Source organism: Bombyx mori, chromosome 20, assembly GCF_030269925.1.
Source record: "Bombyx mori chromosome 20, ASM3026992v2".
NCBI classification, from domain to species: Eukaryota; Metazoa; Arthropoda; class Insecta; order Lepidoptera; family Bombycidae; genus Bombyx; species Bombyx mori.
The window spans coordinates 2,806,256-2,824,917 of record NC_085126.1 but is presented as its reverse complement, the minus strand read 5'-3'; the positions used below and the strand labels follow the sequence as shown (position 1 = coordinate 2,824,917).

Genomic DNA, 18,662 nt, shown 5'->3' with positions numbered 1-18,662 from the left:
AGATATGCCTCGCGTGTACGTATCAAAGAGTGCAAAGCCTTATAAGAGATATTATCCCTTAATATTAAAAACAGCAATTGGGCAATTGCCGAATTGGGAATAAGTCTTTAGTTGAAATAGCTAAGCAATTTAATATAAGTAAGTCGATTTTGCACAGACATGTAATAAGAACAATGAAATCTCAAGGTGGACAAAAATGTCTAAGTAATACATAATAAAATATTTAATATTTGTTCAGAGTGTCAGTTTTTCAATGTCTTTTATTGATGATCACTTTGTTGGTGCAACTAAATAAATAAATAAATTAAAACCAAGTAGCAAATTTCTCAACCCTAGCAAATTTCTCATTTCGTCCCAATTAACCGCAATTTCCGGGTAAATAGGGATTACACTTATTTTTGCTTTTTTTGCTTAAACTGGAATGCTAGTTGCATAGTTTTAAATTGGACAACAAAGATGCCCCCAAGACTCAATCATTTTGATCCTGATATAGCATTATATACATCAACAACTACCTTAAAATTGGTCATAAAGTTGGAATTTGTCCCTAATCGCCCCATTTTACCGGTACTGAATTAGAATAGCGATGACACGAATTGTATTTTTTCAATTCGAATCGGTCGAATTAAAATTACTCTTGATTCAAATCGCAGCTCGAATTATTTCGAATTGTCACGTTCGGAGTCATCAAATCGTGCGATGAATTTGCGAAAGCTTTATAGTCAAATTCGTACTCGTCTGTCGAGTCATCCGCATGTCAAGCCGAGTTGGCGAGTTATAGGTCGTTTACATTATTAATCGAGCGAGAGTTTATTTTGACAGTTCGGTTTAAATTACGAATGAGTCGAGACGAGACGAATTTCGAGTTAAAAACAGTGTGGTAGGTATTTGGTGATGGAAAAGAGTACTTATAGGTATATTGGCTTATAAACACGTAGGTAAGGACAATACTCTTTTATTATTATGATTAAAATCAGCACACTTAAATAACAAAAAGTAATAATAAAATCAAATACAAAAAAAAAAAACAATGTTTTTAAAATAAAGCCTGAAGTTATTTCTAATTAGTAATTACCCGTTAAATCAACTTTGAATTAAATAAATACGGTTTATACATCTTCGGTAAAATCAGCATTGATGTGCCTTTGGAAAACATACAGCATTGTATTATGAAGAAGCAGTGTGTACTTAGCTTAGATTCCTTGTCTATGTCCAACCATAGACAGTCAATTTAGTTCCATCTTTAGCCGCTAGGTGCTGCCAGCAAGTATAAAGGGAGCGCCGCCATCTTTGATCTTCATAGCGTTGTGTACTTTCGTACTGTGAAGTCGCAAGTCCACAAATATTTATTCGACTTCTTATTAATTGCAAAAAATATTTATTTTGTGTTTCTATGAGTGTTATTTTGCAATCATTACGAGTATTATTTACCAATCCTATCATCGGACGCCATGAATCACGCGTCATCTGTTGGAGGTGATGTTGAGTCAAGCTCCATAATTTCCGAGAGGGAAGATGTCCAGGCGAGACGCGATGGAGACGCCTCGCGTTCGAACAGCTCGTCAAGCGAAAAAGAACAAAAGGAGTCTCTGCGTAAGAAACGACGGGATTCAAAGGTAACGGTCGATCTTCGAATCGGCTCGTTATCCCACCAGGTCAGTGACGTTATAAATCTAATAATGCATCAACTGTGTGTAACAATTGAATGTAACGAAAATTGTTGTAAACAAATTGATCTCGTCAATACGGAAATTTTGACAAAAACACAACAGATTTAAACTAATAATCTTTGTAACATAATTACTGAAAACTTTGACAAATCGTCTCCGTCGTACAAGTTACCCGCAAAAAGCGTTTTAAATTGTATACGGAAAAAAGGGCCGTATGTATAGAAATAAGACGTCAAAGTTTAATTTCCGTGGTCTCTAACAAAGTATCCTGTTGCCAACGCACCACTCATTGAGGAATTTTTGTTTGATAATAGTAAATTGAAATCTATTCAGTCCCTCGGAGGGCTACAATCCTATTTGTCACGATCTCGTACAAAAGGTAAGCCAAACATTATAAACAATCATAGTCCGTAACATCTGGCACAATCCAGAGGGGGGCAATTGAAGACACCGACGGGAGGCACTGAGTGCCACCAAAATTGTAATAATTTGTAAACCATGTATGGTTACCAAATACCGTAAAAAAAAAAAAAAAAACCAAAAAAAAAAAAAAAACTACCTTTTTCTGCGGAAGAAAAGCGACGGATCAATGCGTCCAATTTTCGATCTTCGAAAGTTGAACAAGGTCGTAAAGATAAAACACCTCTGTTTTCGGACACCTAGGTACCAAACTTTCTCCACCCAGGGGACTGGATGATAGAATTGAACATTTCTCAGGAATATTTTTCTAGTATCAGTCGCAAAATTTCGATACTTCTTGAGGATCAGTACCAAGGTACCAGTATCAGTACCTCCAGGAAGGAATCGGTACCTTCTTATGAGTTAGTATGAAATGACATGCCTACCCTTCGGTCTGGCTTCAGAGCCACACCTTTTTGCTTCTATAACATGCGGGTCGCAGAGACCTTGCGTGCAAAGGGAACTCGAGTGCTAGTGTCTACTAGACGACTTCCTTTTTGGTCGACCAAGACAAATCCAAGTTGAAACTTCAGGCTGCAGAAGCTGTGAAGCTTTTGGATTAACCTTTTTTGCTTCCATAACATGCTGGGTCGCAGAGACCTTGCGTGCAAAAGGAACTCGAGTGCTAGTCTACCTAGATGACTTCCTTTTGGTCGACCAAAACAAATCCAAGTTGAAACTTCAGGCTGCAGAAGCTGTGAAGGTTTTGGATTATCTGGGCTGGCATGTCAATTTCCATTATATAGGGTGCTCGGTCGCTCGGTCGCGGAGATATTGCGTGCAAAGTCGAGTGCTAGCTTACCTACACGACTTAATCTTGTTTCACCAAGACAAATAAACGTTTTTGTTCCCATAGCATGCTCGGTCGCGGAGACCTTGCGTACATAGGGAAGTCAAATGTTAACGTACCTACGCGACTTTCTCTTGGTCCTTGAAGACAAATACACCTTTTTGCTGCCACAGCATGCTCGGTCGCGGAGGCATTGCGTGCAAAATCGAAGTGCTAGCTTACTTACACGACATGATCTTGTTTCACCAAGACAAATAAACGTTTTTGCTCCCATAGCATGCTCGGTCGCGAAGACCTTACGTACATAGGGAAGTCAAATGTTAACCTACCTACGCGACTTTTTCTTGGTCCATGAAGACAAATACACCTTTTTTGCTTGCATAGCATGCTCGGTCGCGGAAACATTGCGTGCAAAGGGATGTTGAGTGTTATCCCACCTACGCAAATCCCACCAGGTCCATCAAAAGAAGTCCAAGTTGAGTCTTCAGGCCACATAAGCTGTAAAGCTCTTGGATTATTTGGGCTGCCAAGTCAGCCTTACAAAAAATCAATTAGTACACTGGTTCAAGAGATGACATGTCTAGGGATTCGATGGAAAATTGCGAGAAATGAAGTGGCCACTCAACAACATCCTAGCTCAAACTCTGACGGAATTACATCAATCTATGCTAACTTGCAAATTTTCTTGCGAAGTTTCAAGAAAAGGGGTAAAAAACAGGCCATCCTGCATGTGTTAACAATTAAATGCAGTGCTGACGCGGAGCCACATGTTAGACATTGCCGATACACAAAACCAACCAATTCCTGGCAACGGAAGCTTCGGACATGTGTAGGGGTTACAAATGCAGTGCTGACGCGGAGCCACATGTCAAACATTGCCGAGACCCAAAACCAACCATTTCCTGGCAACGGAAGCTTCGGACATGGGTAGGGGTTACAATTAGACAAAATATTAACGTCCTGTCTATGGTCAGCTCAACAACAGAAACGGCTCACCCACAAAAGAGCTATTTGCAATGGTAGTGACAATCAAAATGAATCTGAAAGTATTTCGCTAACGTTGACCTTTCGATTTTTAAACCTAAGCGATAAGTTCAAGATAACTGTCAGCTTATCTCTCGGGGAGATACAACATCATAGCCGACAGGCTATCACGAGGAAATCAACCTGCGAAATGGCATTTTTTACCACAAGTGACCACAAAAGTTTTTCGAAAGTGGGGTCATCCGGATATAAACCCATTCGCCGACCAAGATTGGATACCTTCAGCAGACCGTAGAGGATGCAACTAGCATGGAGAATTCCTCCTCTCAACCTTCTCCCCAAAGTACTGACTCACTTCAACAGTGTCTAGGGAACCTACCTGGTAGTGTTCCCAGACTGAGCGAAAGCATTTGGGTTTCCAAGCCCTCAGATCCCGAACGCTAGATAACTCGCACGAAATCCAAAACCTGCCTCCTCCACAGGTTAAACATTAACCCTGAAAGCTTAGAAAGGGGGGGGGGGAGGTTGTACAAATAATAGACTGGTCTAAACAGGAGAAGATTTATTGAAAATTAGCTGGTGTCAATCCACTTTGTCAGCATACTTACCAGCAACTAGAAGATGGTGCATATGGTGCTACAGTTTTAAAATTGATCCTAAGTCTGCAGATGTTGCCTTCTTTTCCAAAAAGAAAATTTTGCCTATAAAACAATCCTTCTGCATCATAAAGCAGCGCTGTCGACTTTCTGTGGGCGAAATACATGTAGGACAGCAAACATTCTCAAGCTCTCTAATAAAAATTGCTATTTTAAAAAAGCCATCGGAATAGCTAAACAAAATTCAACTACTTATTACAATTTTACTAAGTGTAGTCCCATTCACATGAGATCCGAGAATAGTTCTAAATTGGTTTTCTTCAAACCCAGCCACCAGATCACGCCTCAATGTAGCTTGAAGGACACCAACAACCATGTTGCTGGCTACTGGACGCAGAGTTAATGACCTTACTTTGCTCAACATTTCTAAAGACAGTTTCTTTGATAACAGAGAAAAACATCTTTCTGATACCAGTCTTTGGGTCTAAAATTGAAATCCATTTTCGTCAATAATCTGCATAAGTGCTTTCTAAACATGAAACTAAAGAAATGCCCGGTAAGATTCGTAAGGACTTTTTTCTAACTATGTGTGTTGTCACAAAAGCGGCATCCCGTACTGTAATTGGAAACTGGTCTTCGTTCAACCTTACGAGGTAATGGCATCAACGCATCTCTAAGAAGTTGTAGATCAGCAGTAGCCTCTGAGATGGATTGATAATGAACCAATGGACGAAATACTTTCTAGAGGCAATTGCAAATCATCCAAACGTTTACAATAATTATTGCCGAATAATAGAGCTTCGTAAAGATCCTCACGATTCTTTTTTTCAACACATTTACTTCTACATGATGTATATACATCATTTATACAATTTATACATTTTCTTGTATATACAAGATAAAATGTTTATTACAAACTTATAAATATTTTTTAATTATTGAATTAACATGGAAGTTAACAACTGTTTTTCGATTTAATAATTATATAAATTATGAACATTATCATTGCGCTTCATAATTTTATTATGGCTTTACCTATTTCATCATAGCGTTGTGCTTAATAATTTCACCAGCAGATAACAAACACGTCTTCATAATACAATGCTGTATGTTTTCCAAAGGCACATCAATATTACGGTTTTACATAACAATAAAACCGATATTATGTGCCGAGAAGGAAAACATACAGCATTGCAGGAAGTTCTTCCTGGTGAAGACTATGAAGATCAAAGATGGCGGCGCTCCCTTTATACTTGCTGGCAGCACCTAGCGGCTAAAGATGGAACTAAATTGACTGTCTATGGTTGGACATAGACAAGGAATCTAAGCTAAGTACACACTGCTTCTTCATAATACAATGCTGTATGTTTTCCTTCTCGGCACATAATATCGGTTTTATTGTTATGTAAAACCGTAATATTATAGCCGTTTCTTGCACAATATGAATTTAGGAACGAAATCTTTTTTTATTGCTTAGATTGGTGGACGAGCTCACAGCCCACCTGGTGTTAAGTGGTTACTGGAGCCCATAGACATCTACAACGTAAATGCGCCACCCACCTTGAGATAGAAGTTTTAAAATCTTAAGTATAGTTACAACGGCTGTCCACCCTTCAAACCGAAACGCATTACTGCTTCACGGCAGAAATAAGCAGGACGGTGGTACCTATCTGCGCAGACTCACAAGATGTCCTACCACCAGTGATTACGCAAATTATAATTTTGCGGGTTTGATTTTTATTACACGATGTTATTCCTTCACCGTGTCAATCGTAAACATTTGTTAAGTACATATTTACATATTTCATTAGAAAAATTGGTACCCGCCTGCGAGATTCGAACTCCGATGATCTACCTTCTTTGTGATGCTCTGTTACATCGTTTTTGATTGGAAAGGATTCCAGCCTTGGAAAAAAGCCCTTCCGATGGCACAAATGATGGGCGAATTGCAAATGTGATAGACTAGTAAGTACGTTAAACGAATCAAATTGTATCCAACCAACTCGTGATTCTTAGAATATACTGTGTATTTTCATATTTTCTCACTTGTAGAATTCATTCATACGATTCTTCGACTCCGTATTAGAGCGAGAGCGAAATAAAGAATGTCGAATCAAGCCGAGTCGACTGAGCGACGCACCGCACCACCGTGGCCTCCCGCGCTACGTGTACATACCTGCCTACGAGTATGACACGAGTTAACGAAATAGTTCGGTTTCGGTCAAGAGCGATTCGAATGAACGAGTCAATAGTCTTATTCGAGTTATTCAAAATAAATTATTCGAATTACTCATCGCTATACTGAATCACTTTGTCAAATGTCAATGTCAAACTGAAAATGTGTTGATAAAATATTATTGAGAATTTAGTTGTTTAAATAGATACCTAATACTTCGTTTTTGCTGAATTAAACTAGTTTTGAGAATCCTATCACAAATATTCCTAGTTCTCAATTAAGATGGGTAGAAAAAATCGGAACGTCAACAAATTCGCGCAAAGGAAACGTGACCGCAAGGAGCAAGTAAATAAACAAAACTATGGGATAACCTATGAGATGTGTTTGATGTTTCAGTTTATTCACGTTTTAGGAGAAAAATCCACAAGAGAAACCGAACGGGGATAATCGAAAGGCTTATGAAGATATTGTTCGAGAAAATGCCGCATTCGAAGAATACTATAAGGTGAATATCTCAGTCATAATTACATTAAATCACGATGATCTAAAAGACTAGTCACCGGAAAATACTGATTGAACCCTCTACTGCTTCTCTTTTTTTTAACTAATTTCGTTCCAAATTTTTTTAACTGCTACTAAATTGATTGATTCATTGCACCTACCACTATTTACTCTGCACTACCTTTGGTTAACTGGTAGAGAATGCCTTAGGCATTAAGTCCGCCATTGTGAATTTCACATGAAATGTAACAAATAAATAAATTAAATTTTATTTAAATTCACACTGTCCGAAAAGGGCTTACATCCAAGCAGATAAATGGTTACTACTAAACTACATGAAATAAATAAAAAGGGAAATCGTTTGGAACATAGGAGTGAAATGGTGTTTTCATTGGCCCTTTTACATAATAAAATTTACAATTTATGTTAAGATGCAAAAGATCTGCCCAGAAGAGCAGTGGCCGGTCTTCATGCAAACTCTCAAAGAGAATCTACCTACGGCATTCCGTATCACAGGATCTAAGGGCGAAGCTGACGCTCTAATGAAGATTGTGAACAGTGATTACTTCTCACAGCTTCTGAATATAAAATTGAAAATTGATGGAAAAGATGAAGAGGAAGAAATTAAGCCAGTTAATTTGCCTTGGTATGTTTTATTTGTAATAATCAGTTCAGAAATATATTTTTATTTTTATTATTCAAATAGAGCAGCCCATGGCCTACCTGAACATATCCAGAGCCTATGGACATCAACAACATAAATGCCACAATTCGTCTTGAGACTTGAGTTGAAAGTCACAAAGAAATGCATTACTGCTTCAAGGCAAAGAAAAGCAGAGTGGTGGCACTACCCACTACTAGTAATTACTATTTGTGTAATTACACAAATTATAATTTTCTTCGGTAAATTAATTATTCATTTTTGTATTAAATTTGATATTAAAATGAAAACAAAACTATTTGATATGACAGTTTTTTGCCTTGGTACTTTTTTAAATCAATTGATGGAATAAATTTTATATTATTTAGGTACCCTGGAGGTTTTGCATGGCAATTACGGCTCACCCGTATGGATATCAGGCGTAACGAGGCATTGTATCGGCTTCATAACTTTCTTGTAGCAGAGACGGCAGCAGGAGGAGTCTCGAGACAAGAACAGGTGTCGATGATACCTCCCGTAGTATTAGATGTGAAACCTCACCATAAGGTATGGAAGGTTATAGAAAGTGCATAAGTAAATTTATTGATTTCTTTTGAAATGTTTACCAAACTATACTTTTTGTATGCAGGTGCTTGACATGTGTGCTGCCCCGGGGTCTAAGACCGCACAACTCATAGAATTCCTACATGCAGATGAAGATAAAATGCCTACAGGTTTGTTTAAAATATTTTCCATAACTGTCTTGTACTCAATTACATTGAACTGTCTGCTATTTTATATAAATATATATTCACCCAGAGCATCTCACCTGTGAATTGCATGTGAAAAACCTGACTGTCACTCAGTTTCAATAAGACCTCACTCTAGTTACAAATGAAAACTAAATCGAGACCGCCATAGAATCATGATAAGCTGTTTTTATCTGCCTCAAGTCTGGATGTAGTGTTGCCCACGAATCCCCCTTACTCTGACCGGGTTCTGACTCTGGGCAGAGATCGAACGTGGGGTGTAAGAGAGTAGGAGAGTCGTTTAATGCGACAGGCTTTCTACGTGCCTCATTTCGTCCATTGATACATTAATTATTCTTCAGGTTTTGTGATGGCAAACGACGTAGACAACAGCCGATGCTACATGTTGGTACATCAGGCCAAGCGCCTCAACTCACCCTGCATAGTGATCACGAACCACGACTCTGCTTTCATGCCTTCCATTGAAGTAACCGATGAACAGGTATGCAATCTCCGTTCTTAAACAATCACTTATCTTGATGAGTAAGATTGAGTTGATTGGAATTATGGCTTTTCACTGCTGCATGTTCTCATTGGCAACACTGGTCAGAAATATTTGCCTCGAGACATGGCGGTGAGTGGACTGATCCAGTAGTGGTCCAACATGATGATGATAACTATGACAATAGTATCTATGGCTGTTAAATAAAACATACTTTTATTGAAACGACTGTAGTACCATCTTTCGGTAAGTTAACGTTACCGTAACAATAACTTTAAAAAAATCAATAACCCTTATAACACGAATCTTATAAATGGTTCATAAATCTATAAAACACAAAGAGATAGATAGAACCAGACAAAAGACAATTTTTTTTTTATAAAAATGTATTTTCATTTTTAGGATCCAAGCAAAACAAAGCCCTTGAAGTTCGACCGGATATTGTGCGACGTACCGTGCTCCGGCGACGCGACACTACGCAAGAACCCGGATATTTGGCTCAAGTGGTCCACGGGCAACGGCAATAATTTACACGGGTCCGTTTATTTATACATCTAACCAAATGCTCATGTAATTTTAAAAGGTTGCAATTAATTGAACACCCCTAAAATAAGCCAATTATGGATTAACACCACACAACTACTACCCCCCTAAGGTAGACTGTCAGAGAATGCCTATGGCATTAATATCGCCTTTATACTATCTAGTATATAAAGTTATAAATAAATAAGTAGTTATTACATAATATATAGTAAAAATACAATTAAGCAAAAAAATCCAATATAAATATTTGTGGGCTGTGTGTGTGCGTGAACTCATAAGTTCATAAGTTCTTCATAAGTTACTCAACTTTAATCATTTTACAGGTGGTAGGACCTCTTGTGAGTCCGAACGGTTAGGTACCACCACCCTGTCTATTTTTGCCGTGAAGCAGTAATGCGTTTCGTTTTGAAGGGCGGGGCAACCGTTGTAACTATACATGAGACTTTAGAACTTATATCTCAAGGTGTGTTTACGTTGTAGATGCCTATGGGCTCCAGTAACCACTTAACACCAGGTGGGCTGTGAGCTCGTCCACCCATCTAAGCTATAAATATAAAAATAAAAAAATAAGCACAGACATGTAAATTGTCCATTAAACTAACATAGGATTTTCCTATCTAATGATGCTTATTAATACGATACCTACCTCAGCGTGCAGTACCGCATACTGCGACGCGGCTGCACGCTGCTCGCGGCGGGGGGCCGGCTGGTGTACTCCACGTGCTCCTTCAACCCCCTGGAGAACGAGGCCGTGCTGCTGAGGCTGCTGCGGGAGGCCGGGGGCGCCGTGCACCTGTGTGACGTCACGCACATGCTGCCCGGACTCGAGTTCGCGAAAGGTCAGCTGCTCTCAACTATTTTTTTTTCTATTTCTTCTTTATTGTTTACATGGGTGGACGAGCCCACCTGGCGTTAAATGGTTACTGCAGCCCATAGAAGTTTTAAGGTCTCAATATAGTTACAACGGCTATCCCGCCCTTCAAACCGAAACGCATTACTGCTTCACGGCAGAAATAGGCGCGGTGGTACCTACCCGTGCGGACTCACAAGAGGTCCTACCACCAGTAATTGCGCAAATTAAAATTTGCGGGTTTGATTTTTATTACACGATGTTATACTTTCACCGTGGAAGTCGAATCAAGAACAATTGCTGAGTACGTATTTCATTAGAAAAATTGGTACCCGCCTGAGATTCGAACACCGGTGCATCGCTCAACAGGAATGCACCGGACGTCTTATCCTTTAGGCCACGACGACTTCTATTCGTATTGTTACGCCGGTACGAGTAACGCCATCTCTCGTCAAATAGCGGATATCATATCAAATACGACTCGCGAATGTTCCAGTTGTATAGCTGTGGAAAATTGTAGACATAGGCGATACATACAGCCCTAAAAGCGTGACATTAACAATATAAAGGCCGTTTAATTCGAAGCAGAGAGAACAAAAAAAAAAAAACGATAATTAAAATTTATCTAATAATTTAATAGAGTTTTATTTAATATTTTAATGGAGACTTATTATTTAATGACATTTTTATAATTCATAGAAAAGAAATAGTTATCTTAATTAATATATATAAATTACGTACTTGTTTGTCCGCAATGGACACCTAAACTACTTAACCGATTTTAACTTCTTTTTTTTTAAATATGTGTTTTGTTCCAACTTAGGCCATAGGATGGTTTTTATTTCAATTAATGGTCGCAATATTTATTAATGAACAATGAAATGATTTCTTATATTGATTACCAGCGGCACGCACTGGCTCCGCTCGGGTCTTTAACAAAAATTTCAACGATATTTAACGTTTTATTTAAAAAAATATAAGAACACTTATTGCGGCATAACTATAATAGTAAGACATATGCTATCGCGACACTTTTTGTAAATAATAATGTGTTCTACAAAGTCGTTGTACATTATTTTATTCTATCATCAATAGTTTTCGCAGGGCACGCGATGTAAAAAATATTTTAGGTAATATTTTTACACCTTGGGTTACATTATTGGAGCTTTAGTAAGGATCCCTAATTTTTTTCAAAAACGATTATAGCCTATGTCACTTGGGAATAGTGTAGCTTTCAAACAGTGAAAGATTTTTTCAAATCGGTTCAGTAGTTTCGGAGCCTATTCAATACAAACACCAAATCTTTCCTCTTTATAATATTAGTATAGATGTAACTTGGGAATGATGTAGCTTTCAAACAGTGAAAGATTTTTTCAAATCGGTTCAGTAGTGTCGGAGCCTATTCAATACAAACAAACAAACAAATCTTTCCTATTTATAATATTAGTATAGATTGTTAATTGAAGTTTCATAAATCTAAAACAGATGGCGCCTTAAATCAGTTTTTACAGACAATTGTAATACTGTCTGGCATTAATATCTCATAGATGGCGCTGTGTTAAAAATACCAACGTTTCACATAAGCTACAATTTAATGGCATAAACACCACGTGTTGCTGAGGCTAAACTATAAGTGAAATTTATTTCGTAGTAAACGCAATGCAGTGAAATCCAATTGTTCTTACTTTGTTAATTTTTGGTATAAGAACAGCCGGCCACGTGTTATTTAGAAACAAAAACCTTAGCCACAGCAACGTGTGGCCGGTAGTTTATATAATGAAGTTTAGATCCGAATTTTGTTCTCCCTTCTCCCTTAAAGATTTATATGTTGATGTCGCTCCTAGGCATGACCCACTGGCGCCCAGCCTCCAAGGACATGGTGTTCTACGACAAATACGAGGACGTACCAGAGAAGTGGCAGACCGTGGTCAGACCTCAGATGTTCCCGCCCACCGCTGAAGAAATAGAGAAGTACCAATTAGAAAATTGGTATGTGAAGTTATTTGATTCTTTTCTTGTGCAATCATTGAATATATCGACGCTTGAAAGGCAAACGCGACTAAGCAACAATAACGGCTTTAATATTAATTAATAATATAAATTAATAATAATTAATAATGGCATATAAATGATAGGCAATATTCATATTCGATGAACAAAAAAAATTATTCTAGATCTATTAAAATCATTTCAATCCTACAGCTAGATTCGTTAAAAAAGTTATTTTTTCAGGTATTTCAACTTTAGTTATTGTAAAGTTCACGAATTGTCGCTTAGTCACGTTTGCCTTTCAAGCGTCGATATGTAATGTTTATTACTGACAAGCTATGCCATAATATTGTATAAGTTGTAATAGGTATTTGTATATAAAATAAATGGTTTAATCAAAATATTAAAACTGTCTCCAAAACCAACATTAGTTAAACTAACTAAAAAATCTGAAAAAAAAAAATTGAATTTTTTGTTGATCAATATAAAATGTTGTTGCTGTGTAAGCATCTTCATGCTGAACTTGGTCACATCTGGTCAATAAACCTGCCTAGTTTTATTAAAAATAGACAATATTTTTATGCAATATTGACTCCAAAAATAAGACATTAGATATACCTAAAAAAATATGAAAATAGAACACCCTCATTTTCTATTTGAAATCGGTCAATCATTTACTTTGAAAAGTGAATCCGAAATCATACTCTGTTGATGGTAAATTCGTCCTGCAATCTACCCCATGTATATCGCTCAATCTACCCCATGTATATCGCTTCTGTCTTCCAGCATAAGGATCCTGCCCCACCAGCAGGACACCGGCGGATTTTTCGTGGCTGTTCTAGAGAAGACCGCCAGCCTGCCCTGGGAGAAGGAGGACGCTGATCCGCAGTTAGAGCAGCCGCAGGAGGTCAAGAGTGCTCCGCCACAGAAACGCAGGAGGATGGGCGGCTACCGGGAGGACCCTTTCGTGTTCTTCGGGAATGATGAAGACGTTTTCCCATCAATCAAATCGTACTACGACCTCAAAGACGACTTCGATCCTAAATGCCTGTTGACCAGATGTCACGTCGGCAAGAAGAAAAATATATACCTCGTGTCGCCGGTGGTGAAGGACGTGGTGCAGAGGAACGAACGGAATATAAAGATCATCAACACCGGCGTGAAGACCTTCGTAAGGTGTGACAACAAGAATATGACGTGTCCGTTCAGGTCAGTACTCTCAACTTGCGCGCGGCACATTGAGGCCCGTGGACAGCAACGGAAATACCGTCATCATCAAAGATGAGCTGAAAATGTTGATTGTAATGAGTATCAGCTGTACAAACCTGTGCAGTGCTTCAAAGCGGAACACAAGACTGCCTCCCGGTCATTGTTTTCTGTAAATTAACCCTCAGACACAGCCCACTGAGTTTCTCAGTGGGTCGCGTCTCCGATCCGGTGGTAGGGTTCGTGTTAGCAATAACGTCAGGTTTGAGCCCCGTGAGCTCACCTACTCTCCCGGTGACGCTGATATGGTCAGATCATGAGCTTAGATAAAAAAAAGACTGCCTCTCAGGGATCTGCAGGAATACCTTAACACATTAACTGCTGTGTAGGTCACCGGTGCCCTACGCGACGCACTGAAGTAACTATATCAATATCTATCTTCAATCTTCTTACTAAGGCGCCGAAATATCTAGTAGACTCTGGGAAAGACGAATCCGAAGTTACCAAGAATGAATATATTTCTAATAGACTAAAACATACATCAAAAACAAAGGAAGGCAAAGTTAAACAATCTAGACGCTTAGTACAGTGCTAATTGCGGTAGGCAGCGGCTTGACTCTGCCCCTGGTATTGCTGAAGTCCATGGGCGACGGTAACCCCTCACCATCATATGGGCCGTATGCTCGTCTGCCTACAAGGGCAATAAAAAAAATGTTGCTAGACTTGTTTAATAATAAACATTGGTTTCAAATGACCCACCTTGAGACATGAGGTTGAGCCTCAAATATACTATATAACGACTATCCCATTTTTCGAAGGGAAACCATTCTTATCATATGGTTTATGTATCGAACTACGAATATCGACGCTTCTATAGTCTATGTACATTTCCCTAGATAAAGTTTTTGTTATTCGGCGGAATATGTACGGATTATTCCCTTCTTTGATCGATTTTGCAATGTACATACTATAGCCGTGTCATTTTCTGTTATTAATGTAGTCTATTTTTCGTTATACCTATCAAAGACCTGGGTACCTACTTACACAGATATTCTACAGATACCACAACGAATCGCCCCATCATGTCCAATTTGCGGAACGCCATCACATCCATTATAATTTTTTTTTATTACTTAGATGAGTGGACGAACTCACAGCCCACCTGGTGTTAAGTGGTTACTGGAGCCCATAGACATCCACAACGTAAATGCGCCACCCACCTTGAGATATAAGTTCTAAGGTCTCAAGTATAGTTACAACTGCTGTGCCACCCTTCAAACCGAAACGCATTACTGCTTCACGGCAGAAATAGGCAGGGTGGTGGTACCCACCCGCTCGGACTCACAAGAGGTCCTACCACCAGTAATTGCGCAAATTATAATTTTGCGGGTTTGATTTTTATTACACGATGCTATTCCTTCACCGTGGAAGTAAATCGTGAACATTTGTTGAGTACGTATTTCATTAGAAAAATTGGTACCCGCCTGAGATTCGAACACCGGTGCATCGCTACATACGAATGCACCGGACGTCTTATCCTTTAGGCCACGACGACTGTCAATTTTAAGAGACTGCTTAATTTTTTATTTATTTTTAGATTGTCCCAGGAAGGTCTCCTGAGCATAGCGCAGTACATCGGACCTAAACGAAGAATAGAGATACTCAAAGACGACTTGATACTTGTCCTGCAGTGCGACAACCCCAGCAACCCGCCCGATATCAAACTCTTCTCGGAGCACACGCAGAACCTGGTCAAAGATTTAGGTGAGCTCATCAATTCATCGGCCAATATCGAAACTCTCAAATTTCATTTGCTCAAAGGAGTTTAATCATACAGCCACAAACAGCCATATTAAATGAGATTTTCGATAATCATGTATTCACTGGTGGTAGGACGTCTTGTGAGTCCGCACGGGTAGGGTCCACCGCTCTGCCTATTTCTGCCGTGAAGCAGTAATGCGTTTCGGTTTGAAGAGTGGGGCAGCCGTTGTACTGTTAAAACTGAGACTGAAAACTCATGTCTTAAGATGAGTGGCGGCATTTACGTTATAGATGTCTATGGGCTCCAACTTTGGGGCCGTAAGCCCGTCCATCCAACTAAGCAACCTTTAACCATCTGGTAGGTAAGACGCCCGGTGCATTGGCATCAACTCACACGAATAGACCAGCGTTCAAATTCAACATTGGACATTAATTTTTAGAGAAAGAGAGAGAGAGTAATTTTTATTGTTCACAAAAAAAAAGGGTGAGGCAGTCGTTGTACTGTAAAAACTGAGACCTCATATCTCAATATCAATATCTCTTGTAGATGTCTATGGGCTCCTGTAACCACATAACACCAGATAGACATAAGCAATAAAAAAAAAATTAATATTCCCAGCCACAGGCAGCTGCGTGCTGGAGTACCGCGATCGGGAATCGAAGCTGGAACTGACTCTGGTGGGATGGCGCGGCGTGCACTCGCTGCGCGCCTACACCGCCGCGCCGGACGCCGTGCACTACCTCCGGATACTAGGAGCCGATATCAGTAAATACGGTAAATGAGATGAGATACGCTGGCTGATTACAAGAAAAAAAAGCAATATCTTCAAAAAAACTTCCTTTTTTAAGCTATTGCGTAACTTTCATCGCGGCGACCGAATCAAGAAATTCTGTAACGAAAATAAAACCTAACACCCCCACTCCGCCTCCCATGTAGCTCGCGTTCAACACATTCACACTTTTTTATTAATTTTTTATTGCTTAGATGGGTGCACGAGCTCACAGCCCACCTGGTGTTAAGTGGTTACTGGAGCCCACAAACATCTACAACGTAAATGCGCCACCCACCTTGAGACATAAGTTCTAAGGTCTCAGGTATAGTTACAACGGCTGCCTCACCCTTCAAACCGAAATGCATTACTGCTTCACGGCAGAAATAGGCAGGGCGGAGGTACCTACCCGCGCGGACTCACAAGAGGTCCCACCACATTGAGCACCAAGGGAAGAAAGTAGGACATTTTCTTCCGCGTGTAAAATTGCCAAGTGGCAAACACGCGGGATGAGATATCCTACCTTTTTCCCGCGGTACACATACTATTTTTTCTCCTACCAGGCCGAAAGTTCGACACTGTAAAAACACTAAACACAATAGTGCAAATTACCCGAGCACAACAATGGCGGAGAATTTTAGGTGCGCGAGAGCAGACGTAGACACTAACGCGCATGCGCACTTGTCAGTACTCAGGGAGGAAAAGTTACACTTTCTTCCCTGTACAGCGGGAGGAAAACCGAACTTTCGGCGTAGGTAGGAGAAAAAAGCAATATCTTCAAAACAACTTCCTTTTTTTAAGCTATCGCATAGCTTTTATAGCGGGCTTTGAGCGCGGCGACCGAATTAAGAAATTCCGTGACGAAAATAAAACCTAACACCCCCACTCCGCCTACCATGTCGCTCGCGTTCAACACGTTTGTGAATAAGCGCGCGGCGTGACGTCGCACTGCATGCGTATCATGAAAAGTCTTCCCATCTCTCTCTCGCGCGGTCTAGCTCATGAGTGTGAAGGAGACAGTTAATGTTTTTCTTCTGTTAATGTTTATAAATATAGCATGGTCTTAGTTTATAAATATGGCTTGTTTTAATATTAAATTATTATTGTCTAATTATAATTACATAAGTTGATAAAAAAGCTATGCAATAGCTTTACCGCGGCAGCCTCTGAGTGCCACACTTGTTTATTTTATTGCCCCTGTAGCAGCATAAGGCCCTCGATGGTGAATGGTTACCGTCGCCCATGCACTTCAGCAATGCCAAGGGCAGACCCAAGCCGCTGCCTACCGTTCCATTACCTTCAAAATATCGTCGTGATTGGCTTTATTGAAACAGACACTTTAACCTGTATTTTTATATACTATATGTACGGCTCATGTGCCAGTTTTATTAGGACTTTTTGGCGGGAACGAGGAGTGAAGTTGTGTGACTTGTTTTATTTTATCTATTTAGTGTTTCTTCAGGTTTAAATATGTAATAACGGTGGTTTATTAACTGTTTAATATCTGTGAAAGTGCACAAATGTGTGAAAATGAAACAAAGCCGCTGGACGTAACTTCTCGGGGTACTCCAAAAAGTCCACTGAAAAAGTCTCAGTAAATGACCACCATTTTACTGAGATTATATTTCATACCATATCATCTCATCTTATCTCATTTCATTTCACTCCATATTATCATTTTTCATAAAAATACCCCATATAATATCATCTCATTTCATATAATTTCATGTCATATTTCATATTAATCAACTTCATTTCATTTCTATAATATCATATTTCATAAAAAAAATTTATAAAAGATTAGGCTGTATGGTATGATACCTTTGCCTTTCCATTTGGAAAAATAAAACTACTACTACTCAACGCCTTGAAAAGCGATGACGTTTTCAAATAATCAGAAATCAATAATAAGAAATATACACACTGAATATTATTATTAGTATCTTAAAATGGTATATATTTTCTAAAATAAGAACACATATTTTTGTTGTTTTTTTTGTAGACGTAAACAAATTCAAAGTGGTTGAAAACGCTGATGCCCAAACTTCAGAAACTACAGAAACTGATGTAATCCTCAATGAGAATCTAGAGGAAGAAGTGGAAACTATCGAGGAACAGAAAAACACAGAGACGACAACTACAGGGTGTAGTGAAATATAAATAATTTTATGTTGTATTTTATTTGACGAATATATGTTGAAAATGTATAGTGATTTATTTCTTTAACTTAAGTTCCGTCATCTTTTTTATCGCCATCTTTAGCCAACAAGCAATCGAACCCACAACTCTTCGTGCAACGCTCAGAGCCGTTAACTACTGGACCACAGGAATTGACACTGAGGAATTGTTCGAGATGATACCGGCATCTCGTTTTTACCATCGCACCGCCCGCCACCGGAGTAGAGTTCATCCATACTACCTGGAGCCACTGCGGTCATCCACAGTGCGTTTCCAGAGGTCTTTTTTGCCACGTACC

At 39.2% G+C, this 18,662-nt stretch overlaps 1 protein-coding gene across 1 annotated transcript; it reads left to right on the top strand.

Moving 5' to 3' along the window:
- Positions 1-6,624: 6,624 nt before the first annotated feature.
- LOC101745118 (tRNA (cytosine(34)-C(5))-methyltransferase) lies at positions 6,625-18,393 on the top strand. The gene is made up of 13 exons (XM_004922474.4): positions 6,625-7,020; positions 7,088-7,180; positions 7,608-7,822; positions 8,206-8,383; positions 8,466-8,550; positions 8,928-9,067; positions 9,470-9,603; positions 10,262-10,449; positions 12,305-12,449; positions 13,236-13,658; positions 15,253-15,419; positions 16,036-16,191; positions 18,189-18,393. The coding sequence occupies exons 1-13, from the start codon at positions 6,958-6,960 to the stop codon at positions 18,344-18,346; spliced, it is 2,145 nt and encodes a 714-aa protein (XP_004922531.1). The 5' UTR covers positions 6,625-6,957; the 3' UTR covers positions 18,347-18,393.
- Positions 18,394-18,662: the final 269 nt, after the last annotated feature.